Below are 19,358 nucleotides of genomic sequence, written 5' to 3' on the forward strand. Positions count from 1 at the left end.
TGCAGGTTAAGCTATTACTTGTGATGCGTACAGCCCTTATCAGAGTACTAGTTTAAGTATTGGTTACCCTGCTGCTGACCAGCTTCCTGCTAATGGTCCTGGGTAGGCAATGGATGATGGCCTAAGTAATGGGACCTCATCACCCACAGGGGAGACCAGGATAGAGTTCCTGGCCCTGGCTTTGGCCTGGCCCACATCTGGTTGTCGCTGCCATTTGGGAAATAAACCAACAGAAGATGATCTCTCTCAGTCTCTCCCTTTTTTGTCTCTTTGCCTATCAAATAAATAAACCTTAAAAAAGCAGCAGCAGCTGCTGCAGCAGCACCTATCCTCTGTCTCCTTTAAAAATAAGTAAGTGGCACCAGCGGTGTGGCGTTAACAGGTAAAGCCGCCACCTGCAGTGCCAGCATCCCAAATGGGCACCAGTTCAAGTCCTGGCTGCTCCACTTCTGATCCAGCTCTCTGCTATGGTCTGGGAAAGCAGCAGAAGATGGCCCAAGTGCTTGGGCCCCGGCCCCGACATGGGAGACCTGGAGGAAGTTCCTGTCTCCTGACTTTAGATCAGTGCAGCTCAGGCTGTTGCGGCCATCTAGGGAGTGAACCAGTGGATGGAAGACTCCCCCCCCCGCCTTTCAAATAAATAAATAAATCTTTTTAAAAAATAAATAAGTGGTACTTACATAAAAACGGGCATGGGAGACATCTGAAGGCACTGCCACGTTGTAAGGTCCCATGGCTCTGTATAAACATCTGCTGTGCCGCACCAACACCCCCTGAGGCCATATTGTATTTTCTGACCAACTAAGGGAGAAAGAAATGCAAATGTTAGGATACTGGCAATTACAGACATGACAGTGTCTGGCAAAGCCAGCTAGAGTTCTATGGAAGGGATTTAAAAAGGCTTCATCTGTCTGAATTCTGAAAATACAGTAATTCCATCCATGGTCAAACTGGAAGGAGTTAGGATTTGTTACTTAGTTCATTTCTATACAGTACAGAGGTTACAAAATTATACAGTTAACTCTGTCAAAGGACTGAAGAGGTTGAGAATGAGGAGATATAATTGTATAAGTAAGGTATCTATGAGTCAGAAAACAGTGTAAGCAGGTGGACTATCATCTCCAGCCCAAGTAAGCAGTCTACTGGTAGGAATGCCAGAGGGAACAAAGAGAGAGCTGATGGCAATAACAGCACTGGGAAAATCAACACCCTGTCAACCTAGGAGGACATTTACTGCAGAAGTATATCCCCAAAGCTAGCAAAATAATTTACCTATCACAAATCCAAATACTTCACAGATAGAAGCTATACAGTAGGACACAGACATACACACGGTACTGACACACTGACTTTTTCAGCTTTCTTGGTTTATTTTTATAGAAGTTTCTCGAGGGAAAGGAAGTTAGGGAAGAAGCAGTTTCATTCTTTCTAGCATCTATGTAATGGAGTTGGGGTGGGGATGGCGATGAGGATCTTTTGGTTAAGCTTTTTTTTTTTTTTAATTAAGTTAATTAATCTCTTCCTGATTTTGGAAGGGTTAGTTTCCTAAGATAAGAACTGGGGCAGCAGTTTAGATATGTTAAAAAAAAAAATCTAGCAGCCTGAAGCTTTCCCGTTGACAGAACGCTCCGCCGGCTTGCTCACACTTACCAGCATTAACGTGATGATACACCTCATGGCCATGTGCCATCAGGAGCCTGAAGATGCACAGTACTAGCACTGTGGACTGTATTTTCAATTTTTATTGAAATCTGTCCTTTGCCCACAGTCGGGTGTCTTTTCAGCCTGGCCCAATCTCTTTCAGTTCCTGGGCTTGAAGGCCTGCGCTAATCTGTATCAGACATCAAGGCAGATAATTGAGGGGAGAACCGGGGGGCAGAGGGAAAGGAGGGTCACCTCAATCTGTCCCACTGAATTAGGAAAAAAATTCTAGGGCATGGAATTGTGAAATGTTCAAATCATAAAAGAAAGGAAGATGCAGATGGTCCTAGTCTGAGAAACGTCTGATGATGGGCTCATAAGTGACAGAACAGAAGGTTCTAAAATAAGCCATTTTGGGTCAGGGGGCCATGCAGAAAATGAATGGCCAGGGGACACAATGAGGAATATTTAAAGAGAACTCACAGAGGCAGCTTTCAGTATATACGAGAGAAGCAGGGAAAGAAACACTGAGGACAGAGTTTAGGAAGAAAAGAAAAAAACATAAAAAGTACAGGCACAGTAAACAGCTACAACAAATCTGCATGTATTAGAAGGAAGAGAAGCAAACTCCAGCTGTGAAATGAGTAGCCAGCATCTACTCAGCTGTGGCAATTAAAATGAGAAAATGAAGCCTTAAAACTCTAAAAAGAATTAAAAATACATCATGACTGAATTTGGGCAAAGGGTTAAAACTGAAAGAGAATTCTGTGAGTACAGCTTGCGAGACAAATTACACACTCTACAGTAACTGGGCAGCTCAAAGTTAAGGTGCATTTAAGGAGGGGCTGAAGATGGTGGTGGAAATGAGTTAATGTACCCCGTGATCAGTTCAGCGTGATGACAAGCATCTATGTAAACAAAAACTATAATGTTCAAAGCCAAAAACAAGAATGACATACAGAGCGAAAAAACATGACCAGCAACATGTAGAAAAAGTGTTCCATGGTCTTACCCTCTGGCCTACTCACATGTGCTGTGGAGCATTGCTGTAGGACCCATGTTTGAGCTTCTGCCACTTGCCCAGGTGAGCAGCTGATTTATGCAGCAAATCACAGTATTTGGATGGCAGCAGCTGTGTGGTAAGCATCACGAAGGCATTGATCCACACCATAATGAGGTGCTCACATGACCAGCGCATGTCGTAGTACTGGGTACTCTGGAAAAGATCATAAGAGAGAAATGATCCACGCACTGGCAAACTGAGGCAGGGATGGGTGCATGGACACATGCCCTGCAGATAAATGCCACACTGGGTCACACATGCACTGGTTGTCCTGCTGTCCGTGCAGGAAGTTCAAGAGCAGAGTCCTCCAAGTTCCTCCAACCTGACTTTCTGGCTGTATGAGTAGGGCTGGGAGGAGAGGCAATTATATTTCAAGTGCTTTCTTCCTAGAAGAACTGAGTGTTTCTGAAGGACCACTCCGGCTGCAGAAGTGCTTCTAAATGGGTGAAGGAAGGGCGCTAAAATGTCCCAAAAGATTCTGGGCCCAGGTGAAATCCAGACCATTTTTCTTTTCTATTGAAGTAAACTGAAGTTTATTAAATAAAGATTAGAGTCAAGGAAATTCCTGGTGACCACGTTAGGATCAAGTACACGGCAGGCTGGATTTTACAGCCACTCTGGTTCTCTGAAGCTACAACATACTGATTCTATTTTAGGTACAGTTTACTCTCCCCAGGAACTAAAAATAACGAGAAAGAAAGAAGGAAAGAACGGAAAAAAAGAAAGGACCACCACGGGGTGCATCACATATACGGAAATACCTATCCGCCAACCAGGAGCGGTATTAGTGCACTTCAGATGCAGCCGAACTCCACCATCCAGGCTGCCAAAGGGGAGACAGAGAAAAGGGGGATTAAACAAGAAATAGCCAGTTTACCCAATTCACACACAAATCCAGGAAGCACATGAAAGCAAGATACCCACTTACCTTCACGAAACACAGGGGAAGAAACGCAACATAGTAGGCACTGAAGAGAGAGTTGAAGAGAACTTCCTTGATTCTGTGATTGAAATCTGCTTTCAGACATTCTACTTCATTGCGAATGAGGTCTGGAGAGAGCGGACAGCTGTGGGTGGGGATGGGCGTGGCATTATTAAATTGTTCTTTTAGGGTCTCCAGCAGTAAGAGGAGGAAGTCTTTGGATTTCGGTAAGCCACCCACAGTCGAGGCACTTTCCTCTACCGCCTGGTGCTGAACCACATAGTTATAGTCCGTGAGAAGAAGATGAGCTCTACTATCTTGGTGGAAACAGCAAAGAGGAACATAAACACCAAACCTGTAAAACAAGGTGAATATGAACATGAGACCACAGAGTCTTATAACGATGGCACTAAAACAGTCAAAATCTACCAGAGCACACAGTATACATGGGGGGCTTTGCTGGTGGTAAAATTCCCTGCCCTGTTTGGGAAGACTTCTCATTTCTTTCTGGAATCATAGGAAACTACAGAAAAGTCACAATGACAAAATATAAATTACCCAGAAATAATCGTGCTTATAATTGGGCATACATTTCCCCAATGTATACACTTTATATACAGTTTTATGTTTGGCCCCATCTGGTAGAAGCTGTTTTAAATCCCACTGTTAGCTGGGTGATGTGTGCATGCACAGTATTTCCTTATGTCTGAATATCCTTCTGCACAAACTTTCAAGATACTAGATGATTCTCATATATTGTACCATCATTTACCCATTTCTCTTTTTAGAAATGTAGGCTGTTTATTTTCCCCCACCATACATGAGACAAGGATTTTTCCTAATCACATCTTTATGTACATCTGATAATTTCATATTGCCTGCCCTTTACCTTAAACATTCCCTCTACTGAGGGGCTCCGCTGCCTGCTATTATACCATTCACCCCACTGCACAAGTACTCCTAGTTCCTCTTTCCAAGTTATTTTTCTCCACAGATTTGCCCCTCCATATAGTTTACATACTTATTGGGTTTTTGACTTTGGGTTTTTTTTAATTTCTTGATCTATTTTTTCCCTCACTACAATTTAAGCCAACAGTGGGGAATGTCTAGCCCATGGGTCATAAAGGCCTGCAAAATCATTTGGTCTGGCCCTGCCAAGGCAACACAAATGCGGGACTCAAAATTCAATATGCCTATAGCAGGCCAATTTTTAAATTGATAATCTTGTATAGCTCAAAAATTATTATATAAATATCCAAATATCCTTTGGTAGGATAAAGGCTCCCCACACCTGAAGCTCTATAAAGCAGAGATTTCATTTTGCTTAATTCAATGCTGTAACTTGAATACTGGTTGAAACACAGAATACATGGGGCTGGAACTATGGCATAGCAGATAAAACTGCCTCCTGCAGTGCCAGCATACCATATGAACGGCAGTTCAAGTCCTGGCCACTCCATTTCCGATCCAGCTCTCTGCTATGGCCTGGGAAAGCAGTAGATGGCCCAAATGCTTGTGCCCCTGCACCCACATGGGAGACCTGGAATAAGCTACTGGCTCCTGGCTTCGAATTGGCCTAGCTCCAGCTGTTGCAGACATGTGGGGAGTGCACTAGCGGATGGAAGAATGAACAGTGGGTGGAAGATTCATTCTCTCTCTCTCTCTCTCTCTCTCTCTGTGCCTCTGCGTCTGTGTAACTCTGCTTTTCAGGTAAATAAATAAATCTTTAAAAAAACAGGGCCGGCGCCGCGGCTCACTAGGCTAATCCTCCGCCTTGCGGCGCCGGCACACCTGGTTCTAGTCCCGGTCGGGGTGCCGGATTCTGTTCCGGTTGCCCCTCTTCCAGGCCAGCCCTCTGCTGTGGCCAGGGAGTGCAGTGGAGGATGGCCCAAGTGCTTGGGCCCTGCACCCCATGGGAGACCAGGAGAACCACCTGGCTCCTGCCATCAGATCAGCGCGGTGCGCCGGCTGCAGCGTGCCAGCCGCGGCGGCCATTGGAGGGTGAACCAACGGCAAAGGAAGACCTTTCTCTCTGTCTCTCTCTCTCACTGTCCACTCTGCCTGTCAAAAAATAAAAAAAAATAAATAAATAAAAAATAAAAAAACATAATATGCACTCAATAAATATTTGATGAATTAATGAAACAATTCTAGAAGTACAATAAATAAATTTCTAGAAGTAGAATTACTTAAAGAACTGAGTATTTCTGAGACTTTTAATAGCTTCTATAGTTACTCCAACCATCCCTTAAAAATTTTTTTTAAATAATTCCCTGAGTTCTCATTAACTAATTTCCAAACTGTAACCTAGGTATTATAAATAAAAGTTATTTCACTGACATAAATTCAGATATGAAGAATGGGAAATAAAAAGATCTTACTTAGCTATGCATTTTATAAAAAATTAAAAACAGACATGTGTTCATAGTTTTCTACAAAGGGAGAAAGGATGAACATGTATTAGTTTAAGAGGATGGTTAGGGCTGGCACTGTGATGTAGGTGATTAAGTCTCTGCCTGCAGTGCAGGCACTGTATACAGGCACTGGTTCAAGTCCTAGCTGCTCCACTTCCAATCCAGCTCTCTGCTAATGTGTGTGGGAAAACAGTGGAATATGCCCAAGTCCTTGGGCCCCTGTACCCATGTGGGAGACCTTGAAGAAGTTGCTGGCTCCTGGCTTCAGCTTGGCCCAACCCTGGCCATTGCAGCCATTTGGGGAGTGAACCAGCAGATGGAAGATCTCTCTCTCTATTTCTGGCTTGCAAATAAATAAATAATCTTAAAAAAAAAAAGGATAGTTAGCCTAGTTCCAGGATCCACTGTGAATATGTCTTGGAAGTGGATAGAGGGATAGAGGAAGAATCAGACAGAAAATCTCAGCAAGATGTACACAAGATTTGTGAATATTATTGTATACAGTTTTGTTTTTTTAAGACAGAGTTACAGAGAGAGGTAGAGACAGAAAGAAAGTTCTTCTAACCGCTGGTTCACTCCCCAGATGGCTGCAACAGCCGGAGCTGTGCCGATCCAAAGCCAGGAGCCAGGAGCTTATTCCAGATCTCCCACATGGGTACAGGGGTCCAAGGACTTGGGCCATCTTCTACTGCTTTCCCAGGCCATAGCAGAGAGCTGAATCGGAAGAGGAGCAGCCGGGACTAGAACCAGCGCCCATATGGGATGCCGGCACTTCAGGCCAAGACTTTAGCCTACTGCACCACAGCGCTGGCCCCTATTGTATACAGATTTAACCTCAAAAGAAAAAACTGTAAGCAAATGTTGAAATCTAGCTAGTGATACGTAAATGATGAAATATTTCAGGGGAAGGGAATTAAGGTCTAAAATTTAAATTCAAAATACACCAAAAATAACATGAATTGATGGATAAAGATATGGATGAATAGAATATGTACTATTCAATCTAGTAAAATATTAATAGGCAGATTATAGGTAGGGATTACACTGGTATTCATAATAAAACTCTTTCAATCTTGTTGAATGTTATTTAGTTTCTATAATAAAGTATTGATACATATATCCACATATAAAGTACTTCAAAAAGTTCATGGGGAAAAATGGAATTAAAATATGCTTATTTTGGTAAAAAAAAAAAAAAGACATGACGCCCATACATAGTTTATTCATAATATGCATTTTTCATGAACTTTTTAAAAAATTTATTTATTTATTTGCTTGTAAGAGAAACAGAAGAGAGGGAGAGACAGAGACACAGAGAAACCTTACATCTGCTTGTTCACTCTCTCTCTCCAAATGCCTGCAACAGCCAGGTCTGCGCCAAACAAACCAAACAGTCAGAAACTCCATTCTATTCTATTCTCCCAGAATGACTAGGGCCATCTTCTGTTGCCTTTCCAGGCATATTAGCAGGGAGCTGCAACAGAAATGCATCAACCAGGACTCACACTGGCATGATATAGGATGCTGGTAACATGAGCAGCTGCTACATCTGCTGTACCACGACACCTACTCCATTTTTCATGAACTTTTGAAGACTTCTTCATATGCATGGTTCTCAAAAATTTTTTGCACAAAAACAAATTCATATTTTAAATTTTATTTTCCGGGGCCAGCACTGCGGTGCAGCAGGTTAACGCCCTGGCCTGAAGCGCCGGCATCTCATATGGTTGCTGGTTCTAGTCTCAGCTGCTCCTCTTTCAATCCAGCTCTCTGCTATAGCCTGGGAAAGCAGTAGAAGATGGCCCAAGTCCTTGGACCCCTGCACCCGCATGGAAGACCTGGAAGAACCTCCTGGCTCCTCCTGGCTTTGGATTGGCACAGCTCCAGCTATTGTGGCCAATTGGGGAGTGAACCAGTAGATGGAAGACCTCTCTCTGCCTCTCCTCTCTTTCTCTCTCTGTGTAATTCTGACTTTCAACTAAATAAAGTAAACCTTTTAAAAAATAAATAAATAATTTTTATTTTCATAAACACTTTGACGGACCTGAGTATGGTATAACTGTTACATCACCCAAAGGTGAAAATAATCTGATCAACCAAATTACAAACCAAGGGTAAGACTGGCTGAATCAGTTCATTCAACTAAAACTGACTACCATTTGCCCCAACATAGGTAGTAACAGAAGCCTCTACTTGATAGAACAAAGCTAATTAAAATGTTTGTCATTGGTAGGTCCCCTGGAACAGTCCTCCTGGCTCATGCTTCTTGTCTCAACTATACCCCAGAATAGAAAACAAACTATATGGTCACCATACCCCACTGACTTTCCAACTCCCTGAATTCTTGATTTATATTTGAAGAATTTCATTTCCTAGTCTTTTACAGTATTGTTTGAATGACTCAGATAATGTCTAAAGATTTACTAAGAAAATGGTAAAACGGAAGTACTCACGGGTAGCCAAGGAAAAGGAGATTGAGGACTGAATGGCTGCGAAAGAGACTGACAAGGGTCCAACAGAGCACCCATCCACACAATGTGAGTAGCACCAAGCGAGCTGATATCAGGACCATGTAGTGAATCATAGATGCTGCACCCACCTTAGTGGCCTAAAAGTTGGAAAGCACCAAAAGGAACATTTTATAAATTCAAATGTTTTATTATTATTATTTTTTTTTTTACTCAAAAGCAATGTGACTCAAGTAAGGACTTAGCAAGTTTAGTGGAAGTTAAACTGTGCCTAAAAATTTTTTTACAAAACTGTTCCATCCCACCTCTTCTTCCTAATTCTTGAAAATTCAGACTTCTCCAGGCAGCCAGTTATCTCCTCCTTGTAACCCCATGAGTCCCTTCATACAGACTTCCTTTAAGTTCTTACAATATTATCTAATTTGTTAACACTGAGGTTTCTGAAAAAAAGGTCCATGGAACTGTCATCAGTGAGAGACAGAAAAAGAGAGAGAGCATCTGCTAGCTTACTCCCCAAATGCTTGCAACAGCTGTTGCTGGACCAAGCTGAAGCCATGAGGCTGGAACTCAATTCAAGTCTCTTACATGGATGGCAGGGACCCAAGTACTTGAGCCATTACCTGCTGCCTCCTAGGGTGCACATTAGCAGGAAGATAGACTCAGAAACAGAGCAGGAACTTGATCCCAGGCATTCCAATGCAGGACATGAGTTTCCCAAATGGCATCTCAACTGCTGTGCCAAATGCCTGCCTCCAAGAAGCAGGTGATCTTTACATACAAAAGTGGAGAGCTACCAGCTTATCTGTCTTACTTCCCATTATACTGAAAGGGCCTCAACAGCACCAACAGTATTTGCTTTTCTTTGAACCCTCACCCAAAATCTGCTGAATGTTTAATAAATCACTGAATTTCCAAAAGATAATCAGATCTTCTTTATCAGATTCCTATATAAACAAGTTTTTTTAACTTTTAGAAAGATATAATGCAAAATCACTTCCAAGTCTTACATCACAGCTGTTCAAATATTATTCTTTGATCCCAAATCTTAAAACTGACTATTCTAAGAAAATGCACTTGTCAAAACATGAAGCTTTGTAATACCATTTTCTTTCAAAATGAAATAGGAAAGAGAATGAACAAAAAGGCAGGAGAAAATGGTAGATCTCTCTAACCTCTAAAAAGCTGCAGAGTCAGAAATGACAAGGGAGAACAAATCATCTGGAGCTTTTCTGATCCCTCCTATGTAACTGCTTCTGTTTACAGATCACACCATAATCATGTACTACATAATGACATGTCAGGCAACAATGGATCACATTTATGACAGTGGGGCCATTAAGGCTGTAATGGAGCTTAAAATTTTCTATCACTTAGTTATGTCACAGTTGTCCTAACATCACAGCTCAATGTATTACATGCTTATAATGATACTGGTGTAAGTAAAACTATTGCACTGCCAGTCGTCTAAAAGAATAATACTTACAATTATGTACTATACATTGTATTTATTGATAATAAATGTCTATTACTGGCTTATATATCTACCGTACTATATTTTTTGTCATTATTTTATAGTGTACACTTTCTGCTTACTAAAAAAAAAAGTTTAGGGGCTGGTGTTGCGGTGCAGCAGGTTAAGCCTCCACCTGTGACGCCAGCATCCCATACGAATGCCAGTTTGAAACCTGGCTGCTCCACTTCCAATTCAGCTTCCTGTTACTGTCCCTGGGAAAGCAGCGGAAGATGGCCCAAGTGCCACATGAGAGACCCAGAAGAAGTTCCAGGGTCCTAGCTTCTGCCTGGCCTAGCCTCAGCCATTGCAGCCATTTGCGGAATGAACTAGTGGATGTAAGATTTCACTGTCTCTGTAACTCTGCCTTTCAAATAAATAAACCTTTCTTAAAAAGTTTACCATAAATCTGTAGGCCTGGTTAAGCCTTATACATCTCACATTTATCACATCTTTTGACTACATCAGAGACTGTGTCAAGTGATTGGCTTATACCCAGGTTTGTGTAAGCATACCACATGATGTTTGCACAAACTGCCTGACGATTCACTTCTCAAAATGTATTCCTACTGTTAACTGACCCATAACTATATGTATATAGTGTGTGTGTGTGTGTATATATATATATATGTATGTTTTCTTAGAAATTTGAAGAGGGTGCGCATTGTGACACGATAGGTTAAGCCATCACTTGAAATACCCACATGCCATATTGGAGTGCCTGGATTCTAATCCCACCTGAGCTTCCAATCCAGCTTCCTGCTAACATGCACACTGGGAGGCAGCAGATGATGACTCAAGTACTTGGGTCCCTGACACCTCCATGGGAAACCCAGATGGAGTTCTGGACTCCTGGTTTCAGCCTGGCCCAGCCCTAGACATTGATGATATTTGGGGAATGTACCAGGAGATGGAAGATCTCACCTTCTCACTTACTTTCTGTCTTTCAAACAGATAAAGTTGAAAAAAATTAAATTAAGAAAGACCATAATGAACTGCTTATGTCTCAAACTGTAGGTAAGGCTCAATTTGTCCTCAGCTATAGCAGAGTAAATAGTTCCATATTACTCCTGATGCATGCCTCATGCCAATGTACCTCATATTCAAAACCAAGGAAAGTTTTTTAAACCACTAGAGTTACTCTGTTACCTCCATTCTCAGAAGTTCAGGGTTAAACATAAAAAAGATTGTTTTACTCAATGTCACCAGAACAGCAGACTTTGAAAGTGTTCATTATCCTAACTCCAGAGCCAAAGCTCTTAACCTGTTTGTATGTGACAGTCCCTAAACCAGATCCTGCAGACAAAGTGGTAACCAAGACAAACAGAACCCTTCTTTAAGAAGCTATCCAGCCCAGAAAAAGAATTATTAATTTTAATTTTAGACAACTATGTTCACAATTATGATGAACGTTACAGGGAAAGTGTAGGCTGTTATGGAAAACAAGTAACAGGAGACCCTAACCTAGGAGAAGCTTCCTTTGAGAAGTGATATTTAAGTTGAGACATAAAGGATAAGCACCAGTTAGCCAGGGGAGGAACATAACAATAATAACACTGTTAAGTGAAAATGCTATAAAATAGTATATGGATAATGTTCTTGAATATATGGCTATAAAATTTTTATGTCCACATGAAGATTAGAAGGAAATATACCAAAATGGCTCTATAATTCTTAAATTTTCTGCTTTATAGTGTTTTCCAATAAAACGTACTACTTTCTATTTGAAAAAACAATTTTTAAAAGAGTTGCAGGCCAGCGCTGTGGCTCACTTGGTTAATTCTCCGCCTGTGGTGCCGGCATCCCACATGGGTGCCAGGTTCTAGTCCCAGTTGCTTGTCTTCAAATCCAGCTCTCTGCTGTGGCCTGGGAAGGCAGCGGAGGATGGCCCAAGTGCTTGGGCCCCTGCACTCGCATGGGAGACCAAGAGGAAGCACCTGGCTCCTGGCTTCGGATCGGTGTAGTTCCGGCCGTGGTGGCCATTTGGGGGGTGAACTAACCAAAGGAAGACCTTTCTCTCTGTCTCTCTCTCTTAGAGTTGCTTCAGGTTGATGAAAAAATGGCTGAAATTTACTTTTGGTCTGGTGGAGCAAATACAGAAGCAGAGTTGGCTGGGAGGTGAATAAAAAGCCTATCTGGGGCCTGGAGCTGTGGTGTAGCGGGCAAAGCCGCCATCTGCAGTGCCAGTGTCCCATATGGGCATCAGTTCAAGTCTCAGCTGCTCCACTTCTGAACCAGCTCTTTGCTGTGGTCTGGGAAAGCAGTGGAAGATGGCCCATGTCCTTGGGCCCCTGAGCCCATGTAGGAGATCCGGAGGAAACTCCTGGCTCCGGATTGGCCCATCTCTGGGGAATAGACCAGGGCATGGAAGACCTCTCTCTCTTTGCCTTTGCTTTTGCCTTTCTGTAACTCTATCTTTCAAATAACTGAATGAATCTTTAAAAAAAAAAAAAAAAAGTCTATCTGGGTAGAGAGGTAATTCTCTCTAAATGGTATTTAGCTTTCTGAATTACCTGGTCTTTCTCAGGATAAGGGTCCATTCTGTCCCATAAGCAAAAAAAGGTCAACATATTTTAATAGGAGGGAAAGATGATTTATGACTTAGATTATTTTAGGAAGAGAATAATTATACAGTTCTTATTTTAAATTTTTGAACAAATATATTTATATTACTCAAAATAAAACATGTAACAATGTTTGTAGTGAAAGCTTCTCTCCCATTGGTTCTGGATCCCCTACCAGCAAAGCAGCTGACTATTAGTCTGTACATCAATCTAGACACAATTTATTCATATATAAGCCAATATATTTTGTTCCTTCCATCTGCCTTAAAAACTGACTTGCACTTTGTTTTTCTTACTGAACATCTTAGAGGTCAATACATAAACACTTCTTCAACTTTTTAACATTTATTCTTTTAATTTATTTTCATCTACTTGAAAGGTAGAAGGGAATAGAGAGAGAGATCTTGCATCCACTTGTTCACTCCCAGAATGCCTCCAACAACTAGCACTGGGCCAAGGCCAAAACCAGGAACCCATAACTCTTATCATCAGGGTATCCCACATGAGTTACAATGGCCAAGCACATGAGCCACTACACACTGCCTCCCAGGATGCATTAGCAGGAAGCTGGATAGGAAGCAGAGGAGCCAAATCTCAAACAAGCACTCTGATACGGAATGTGAACATCCCAAGCAGTGCCTTTACTCTGAGCCACAGTGTCACTGTTTTCATCTTTTTAATGGCTGTATGCTATTTCATTATATAGTTATACTATAATTATTTAAACATCCCTTTACTGATGCACATTAAGGGACTGATTAAAAATTCACTGAGGTTTAGCTTAAGTATTCTGTTTCCAGTAAGCTTTGCAAACTTATTTACAAAACAACTAATATATTCTCTAAGGCTGTGTGCCAAAGCTGCTAAGCTATTTTTAGGCCAGCAGTGAAAGAAACAAGCATGCCAAGTTACAGCCTTTACATACTCACTGGACATATTTATGTGATATGCACAAGTACTATTCCTAAGCAACTGAAGGGATGAAACAAAATCACCCATTGCCTGTTTCTGCAGATGTAAACTAAAAGTGCCACTGAGTTCCTCTATACAAAGAACATGTTTTCAATATATGCAAAATTAAGCATTTATTTTCATCACCTCAATAGGGAACCTGGAGAAAAGGTTACAGCCTTTCCCACTTGAAGAAATAGACAATCCTATCACCAATGTTTTCCAGTTAACTTCAAATGGCTTTCAGATCATAACTTAGTCTCCGATTACATTGTGTTCATAGAAAAAGGTTCATGAAAATTAGAGTTTACACATACAAAGACTGTCCATGTACATTTTGAAAGAAAAAAATTGACTCTCATTACCTATGTTTATAACTAACCACATAAATAATAAAATAGACATTCCAAGATTAAAATTATTAGTCATTTGAGCTAAACTAAAATTTTTTGGTTTTGTCGTCATTCACATGGCAGAAAACAACATAATATTAAGAAAAAACATTTCCCTCCCTCACTAGTGATTACAAATACATGAAAATTATGAGGCCAGCATTGTGGCATAGTAGGTTAAGCCTCCACTGGCGGCACCAGCATCCCATATGAGCACTGGTTTGAGTCCTGGCTGCTCCACTTCTGATCCTGCTCTGTGTTATGGCCTGAGAAAGCAGTGGAAGATGGGTGCTTGGATCTCTGCACCCATGTGTGGGAGACCCAGAAGTTCCTGCCTCCTGGCTTTGGATGGGCCCAGCTCTGGCCATTAATAGCCATTTGGGGAGTGAACCAGCAGTTGGAAGACCCCTCTCTTTCTCTGTAACTCTGGCTCTCAAATAAATAAATACATCCTTTAAAAAAAAAAAAAAAAAAAAGAGAGAAAATCATGCGAACTCTGTCAACAGATTTTATTTTAAAAAGATCATTTTCATGTTCTAATTCTTTCCACCTCTACCAATTAGATTTTAATCTTTAGAATAATCGGTAACTTTTGACATTTTATTTTAAAAACTCTAAGTTTCAATATACCCACACAAATGTCTCTTGTCAGCAAACTCCACAAATGGTATATCATTAATTTGGAGTGAATGTTACCTGAAGCTTACTGTTTTAGATGCAACTATAGGCATATAGATAATTCTTCATATTAATAGTTACCTAAAATTTATCCTATTTGCACCTGCACTATTAAAAAGATCGTACTGAAAAACTCAGAAGTCAAAAGGAATATCATATTCAACAAATTAATTCCCAAGGGTTCTGACGCTTTAAATATATTGCAGAAAATTTTTTTAAAAGTATAACTGTAACTCATGTTGGAGTAGAGAAATTTATACTTGTATTCAAATTCTACTTGGACATTTCATGTTTTCGGTCTCAATCCATTCTAGTAACTCTAGCTACATGTGATAAAATACAGTGAATGAGGTATTACCTCTGAGATAAGGGCCCATACAAGCCTCCTTGCAAGCATCACTGTGATGAATGCAGCCAGGTGATAATCAATGAGATGGAAGTTCTATAAGAGAAACAACTGCATTAGAAAGAAATATGATGTTGTATTCAGCTGGAACTACAGAAGTTTGCCCCTTCAAAAGATCTTCCTTAGATCACCTTACCCTTACAGATGATGGGAATTTGAGAGATCTTGAGAGACTACCTACCTTCTACTTCTCCTTTCATGACAAATTGCTTTCACTTTCCAAACACGATTTAAAACTATCTGGAATGTATTCCTCTCCTTTACGGAAAGTTTACTGTATTAAAAGGAAAAGATTATAGCTTTGAGTTAATAAGTAATAACCTAGGGAATTAGGGCAAGAATAATTCATCTAAAATGCCACATTTACAATGTGTCAAATTTAATGGATCAGTTGGGATTCTCAGTTTTTAGGTTACTGTTTTGGTTCCTTTATTCAGCTTATTAACTGGATATCTACTAAACTCTCTACTAGTTGGTACCTTAATTATACTCATTAAATTTTTCTAACTTGGTTTAGAAGTATGTCCTATATTTGATTTCTTTTGTAAAGTAATAATAGCATTGCCTAGATGTTGCCAGTTATATATAACTGTGATAATAAGTAGGCAATGAAAATAAATTAGCTAACGAGAAAAACATTTCAAATAGTTGGATCTCCTTGTAAGTAATAAAAGCAATAAATAACGAAAGGAGGTGCAGAGCCAATTTAAATCAATGGCTAGGGAGGATATTTCTGAGGGGGTGATTTTTGAGCTGAAAGATGAATGACAAAAAGGCACCTAGCATGACAAGCTTTGGGAGCAGTGGGCCCCAAGCAGAGGAAATAGCAATCAAAAAGGCTCTAAGATAAGAAAATATATGCCTGGTATGTCTAAAATGCAGCAGAAAGGGCCAACAAAAAGAGTTGAACACTGCTTAGCCTGCTGGCATCCCACACAGGATTTCCAATTGGAACATGGCTTCTCTGTTTCCAATCCAGCTTTGTGTTAATGCACCTGGGAAGAAGGCAGGTGATAGTCCAAAATGTGTGGGCCCTTTTGAAGATCTTTTGAGGCTGGCGCCGCGGCTCAATAGGCTAATCCTCCACCTTGCGGCACCGGCACACCTGGTTCTAGTCCCGGTCAGGGCGCCGGATTCTGTCCCGGTTGCCCCTCTTCCAGGCCAGCTCTCTGCTATGGCCCGGGAGTGCAGTGGAGGATGGCCCAAGTGCTTGGGCCCTGCACCCCATGGGAGACCAGGAGAAGCACCTAGCTCCTGGCTTCGGATCAGCGCGATGCACCGGCTATAGCGCGCCAGCCGCGGCGGCCATTGGAGGGTGAACCAACAGCAAAAGGAAGACCTTTCTCTCTGTCTCTCTCTCTCACTGTCCACTCTGCCTGTCAAAAAAAAAAAAAAAAAAAAAAAAAAAAAAGATCTTTTGAAGGGTCACACATGTGAGAGACCAAGGTCGAGTTCCTGGTTCTGGTTTTATCCTGGCCCAGACCTTGCTGTTGTGGTCATTTGGGGAATAAACCAGCAGATGGAAGTTACCTCCCTCTCTGTCTCTTCTTTCTGTCACACCACCTCTCAAATAAATAAAGATTCATTTAAAATTTTTAAAATTTAAAAGCAACAAAAGGGCAGGTATATGATGATAAGCATCCCATTTCAGAATTCTGGATCAAGTCCCACTCCAGTTCTGATCCAGCTTCCTTCTAATGTGCCTGGGAGTTAACATGGAACAGCCCAAGTTAGGCCCCTGAGACTCACATAGGAGACCTGGATGAAGACCCAGCCCCAGCCATTGTGGCCATTTGGGGAGTGAACCAACAGATGGAAGATATCTTTTTCTCTCTCTGTAACTATTTCAAATAAATAAAACAAATCCTCAAAAAAAGAATTTCTAAAGAAATGAGATGCTATGTATCCCAAAAAGGATTGCTTGTTGTTGCAGGCATTTGGGGAGTAAATTAGCAGTTAGAAGATTTCACTCTCTGTCACCCTGTCTTACAAAAAAATCTTAAAAAAAAAAAAAAAAAAAGGTAACAAGAATACTGGCATGAGGTGATGAGGTGATAGTGATAAATGAATTTATTGATTTTTTTTTCCCTACTGGGAAATCACAGGAGCATTTTAGGCAAAGAGTGTCACAGTTCTGCTTGTATGTTTAAAAGATCGCTCTCGCTGCTGCACATACTGTAGTGGGGCAAGATCAGTTAAGAAGCTATTGCTTTTAATTCAGGTGAGTAATGATGATGGATTGAAAAGGTCAGTAGCAATGGAGATGAATGAAGCGGCAATTTTCAAAAAAATATTATTAGAGATGCAGTAGCCAGACTGCCAAGAGACTGGCTTATCACTCTGCAGATCATTTCCTCTTCTCTACATATTTTCAATTCTAACAATATTTATCTCCCTTAGTTTTGATATTCTTCCTTGCTTATCCCACTCTTCCAAAATACTGCATGTAGATTAACTGGAGACTCTGGATCTTATTAATAATGCATCAGCAGTCCACTTAGGACATTTTTTAAATAAAAAAATTTTGTGTCTAATCTATCTTATTAAGAAAATTTCATGATATTCTAAATCAACTGAAAACAGTTCATCTGCTTATAACTATCTTTTTATAAACCAGAATATTTAATGACCCAGAACCCTCCACTCCTAGTTTTTACGCTTCTCAGAGTTAAGATTCATTTGGCTCTTTATCTGACAGCCAGAATGATGCTTCACACATTTAGGTGCTCACATTTTTTTTGTGACAATCATTCAGATCTGGAAATGGAAAAAAAAGCCTTAATATGACAAATTCCTGGGTTAGATTTTCACAACAGAAGATAAGGAAAAGACCACCTATCTGGATCCTGGGGCCCATCTGGACAGTCCCAGTCAAGGAATTATCTTGCATGCTTCAATACTCTCAGGGATGGGAAGTAGCTATGTCTCTGGCAGTCCATTCCTTAACAGTTCACTCAGTCCCCTTTCAGATCCAGAAGCTAAAATCTTACTTAACTTACTATTTTATGCATATTACTGCTGGCTTCACAAGTCAATTGTAAGCCTGTGTTAGCCAAAAACATGTGCATCACTTCAGTGAGCCAGTTTACTCTATAGCATCCTTCAAGTAGTCCTTCCTTACTGTAGACTGGGAAGCTAAACACACATTTTTAGATTTTCTTGAAACTATGGTTCTAGATATGATTTAGCTTCTGCCAACCATAGCCATCATATAAAACTTTAAAATTCAGGACTGAGTGTGGGGGATGATGTGCAGTAAAGGCACCTGTTTTTGGTAATATGGATTAGAGCAAAGGAAACATAATTCCAGATTCAGAAGATCAAGTACAGCTAGAGCTGGCTCCCTTTGCTTCAAGGCAGCATCTGTAGACAACTTCTTAAATAGCTTTCGTCAGAAATGGTAGACTGAGAGAATAGCACTTTGATTAATCTGAAAATTCAACAAATGAGAAGTTTCCAGCGGGATGTCAAACAAAGCAGAAACTCCACAGTGGACTACACAACAAGCTCTTACAAATTAAATATAAAATAAATATAGGAAGTAAGGCATAGATTGGTTGAAAGCTTAAAGATCATCTAATCCAATTTCTTCATTTTACAACACAACCATGGAAGGATGGATAAAGTATATAGTTCTAACAAACAATAAACTCATAATCCAGGTGGGAAAAAATAACTTTTGGGAGATAAAAAGCACACAATTTGGCACCAAATCTTTTTTGTTTGTTTGTTTGTTTGTTTGTTTTAGCAGTAGGCATGCTAGCCAAGTTTAATGAAGAGGATATACCTGACAGATCAGGTAGGCATCTCAGGAAAGAACTGACAACCTACATCATGATTCTTACACTGAAATTCTTATCACATGACAGTAAGTATGCACGTAGGATGGAAAATAATTCCAGGAACAATCAAGTGATACAAATATTTAAACAATTTTTTTTTAGTCCCTTCCCATACTATCTTGAGGAATTTGGCAAAATCTTATTTTCTTTCTATGTTCACCAGGCTAGGGAGGTTTTCTAATCTTCTGCAAGTCCCAGACACATATATAAACTACACAACTACACAGGGCAATCCTTCCTTGCTGCTACCAAGTCACATGGAGGCAGAGGTCCAGGTACATTCAAGATTCTGTTTCCCCTATAATCTACCACCGTGACCAAGGCAGGCACTAATACTGGGAGGTATAGGACAATACTGCTCTACAAGAGGTGCTGAACCATCTTCATCCACAGTGATCTAGCACGTGGAATTTGTGAAGCTGACAAAGTCTTAGGCCCAGCTTGTGTGCCTGCATACAATTGTGATAAGCCTACACTATTTCAAGCTGGTGGGGTTCTTTTGTGCCA

At 40.7% G+C, this 19,358-nt stretch overlaps 1 protein-coding gene across 15 annotated transcripts in view; it reads right to left on the reverse strand.

The window, feature by feature from the left end:
• Nucleotides 1-19,358, reverse strand: part of TMEM39A (transmembrane protein 39A) — a 35,027-nt gene that overhangs the window by 4,075 nt on the left and 11,594 nt on the right. For 7 of the 15 annotated variants that reach the window (XM_089331718.1, XM_089331721.1, XM_002716671.6 and 4 more), the window contains 5 exons: nucleotides 14,962-15,045; nucleotides 8,494-8,648; nucleotides 3,633-3,981; nucleotides 2,670-2,857; nucleotides 681-801 (listed from right to left, as the gene is read on the reverse strand). In XM_089331718.1, coding sequence (XP_089187844.1) covers nucleotides 681-801; nucleotides 2,670-2,857; nucleotides 3,633-3,981; nucleotides 8,494-8,648; nucleotides 14,962-15,045 — 897 coding nt within the window. Of the gene's footprint in view, nucleotides 1-680; nucleotides 802-2,669; nucleotides 2,858-3,632; nucleotides 3,982-8,493; nucleotides 8,649-14,961; nucleotides 15,046-15,190; nucleotides 15,284-19,358 lie in introns of all 15 variants that reach the window. The other 8 variants (XM_089331723.1, XM_089331727.1, XM_089331722.1 and 5 more) reach the window with 2 other exon arrangements.

Source organism: Oryctolagus cuniculus, chromosome 4 (genome assembly GCF_051225735.1).
Source record: "Oryctolagus cuniculus isolate XC-2025 breed Fujian yellow rabbit chromosome 4, ASM5122573v1, whole genome shotgun sequence".
In the NCBI taxonomy this organism is placed as follows: Eukaryota; Metazoa; Chordata; class Mammalia; order Lagomorpha; family Leporidae; genus Oryctolagus; species Oryctolagus cuniculus.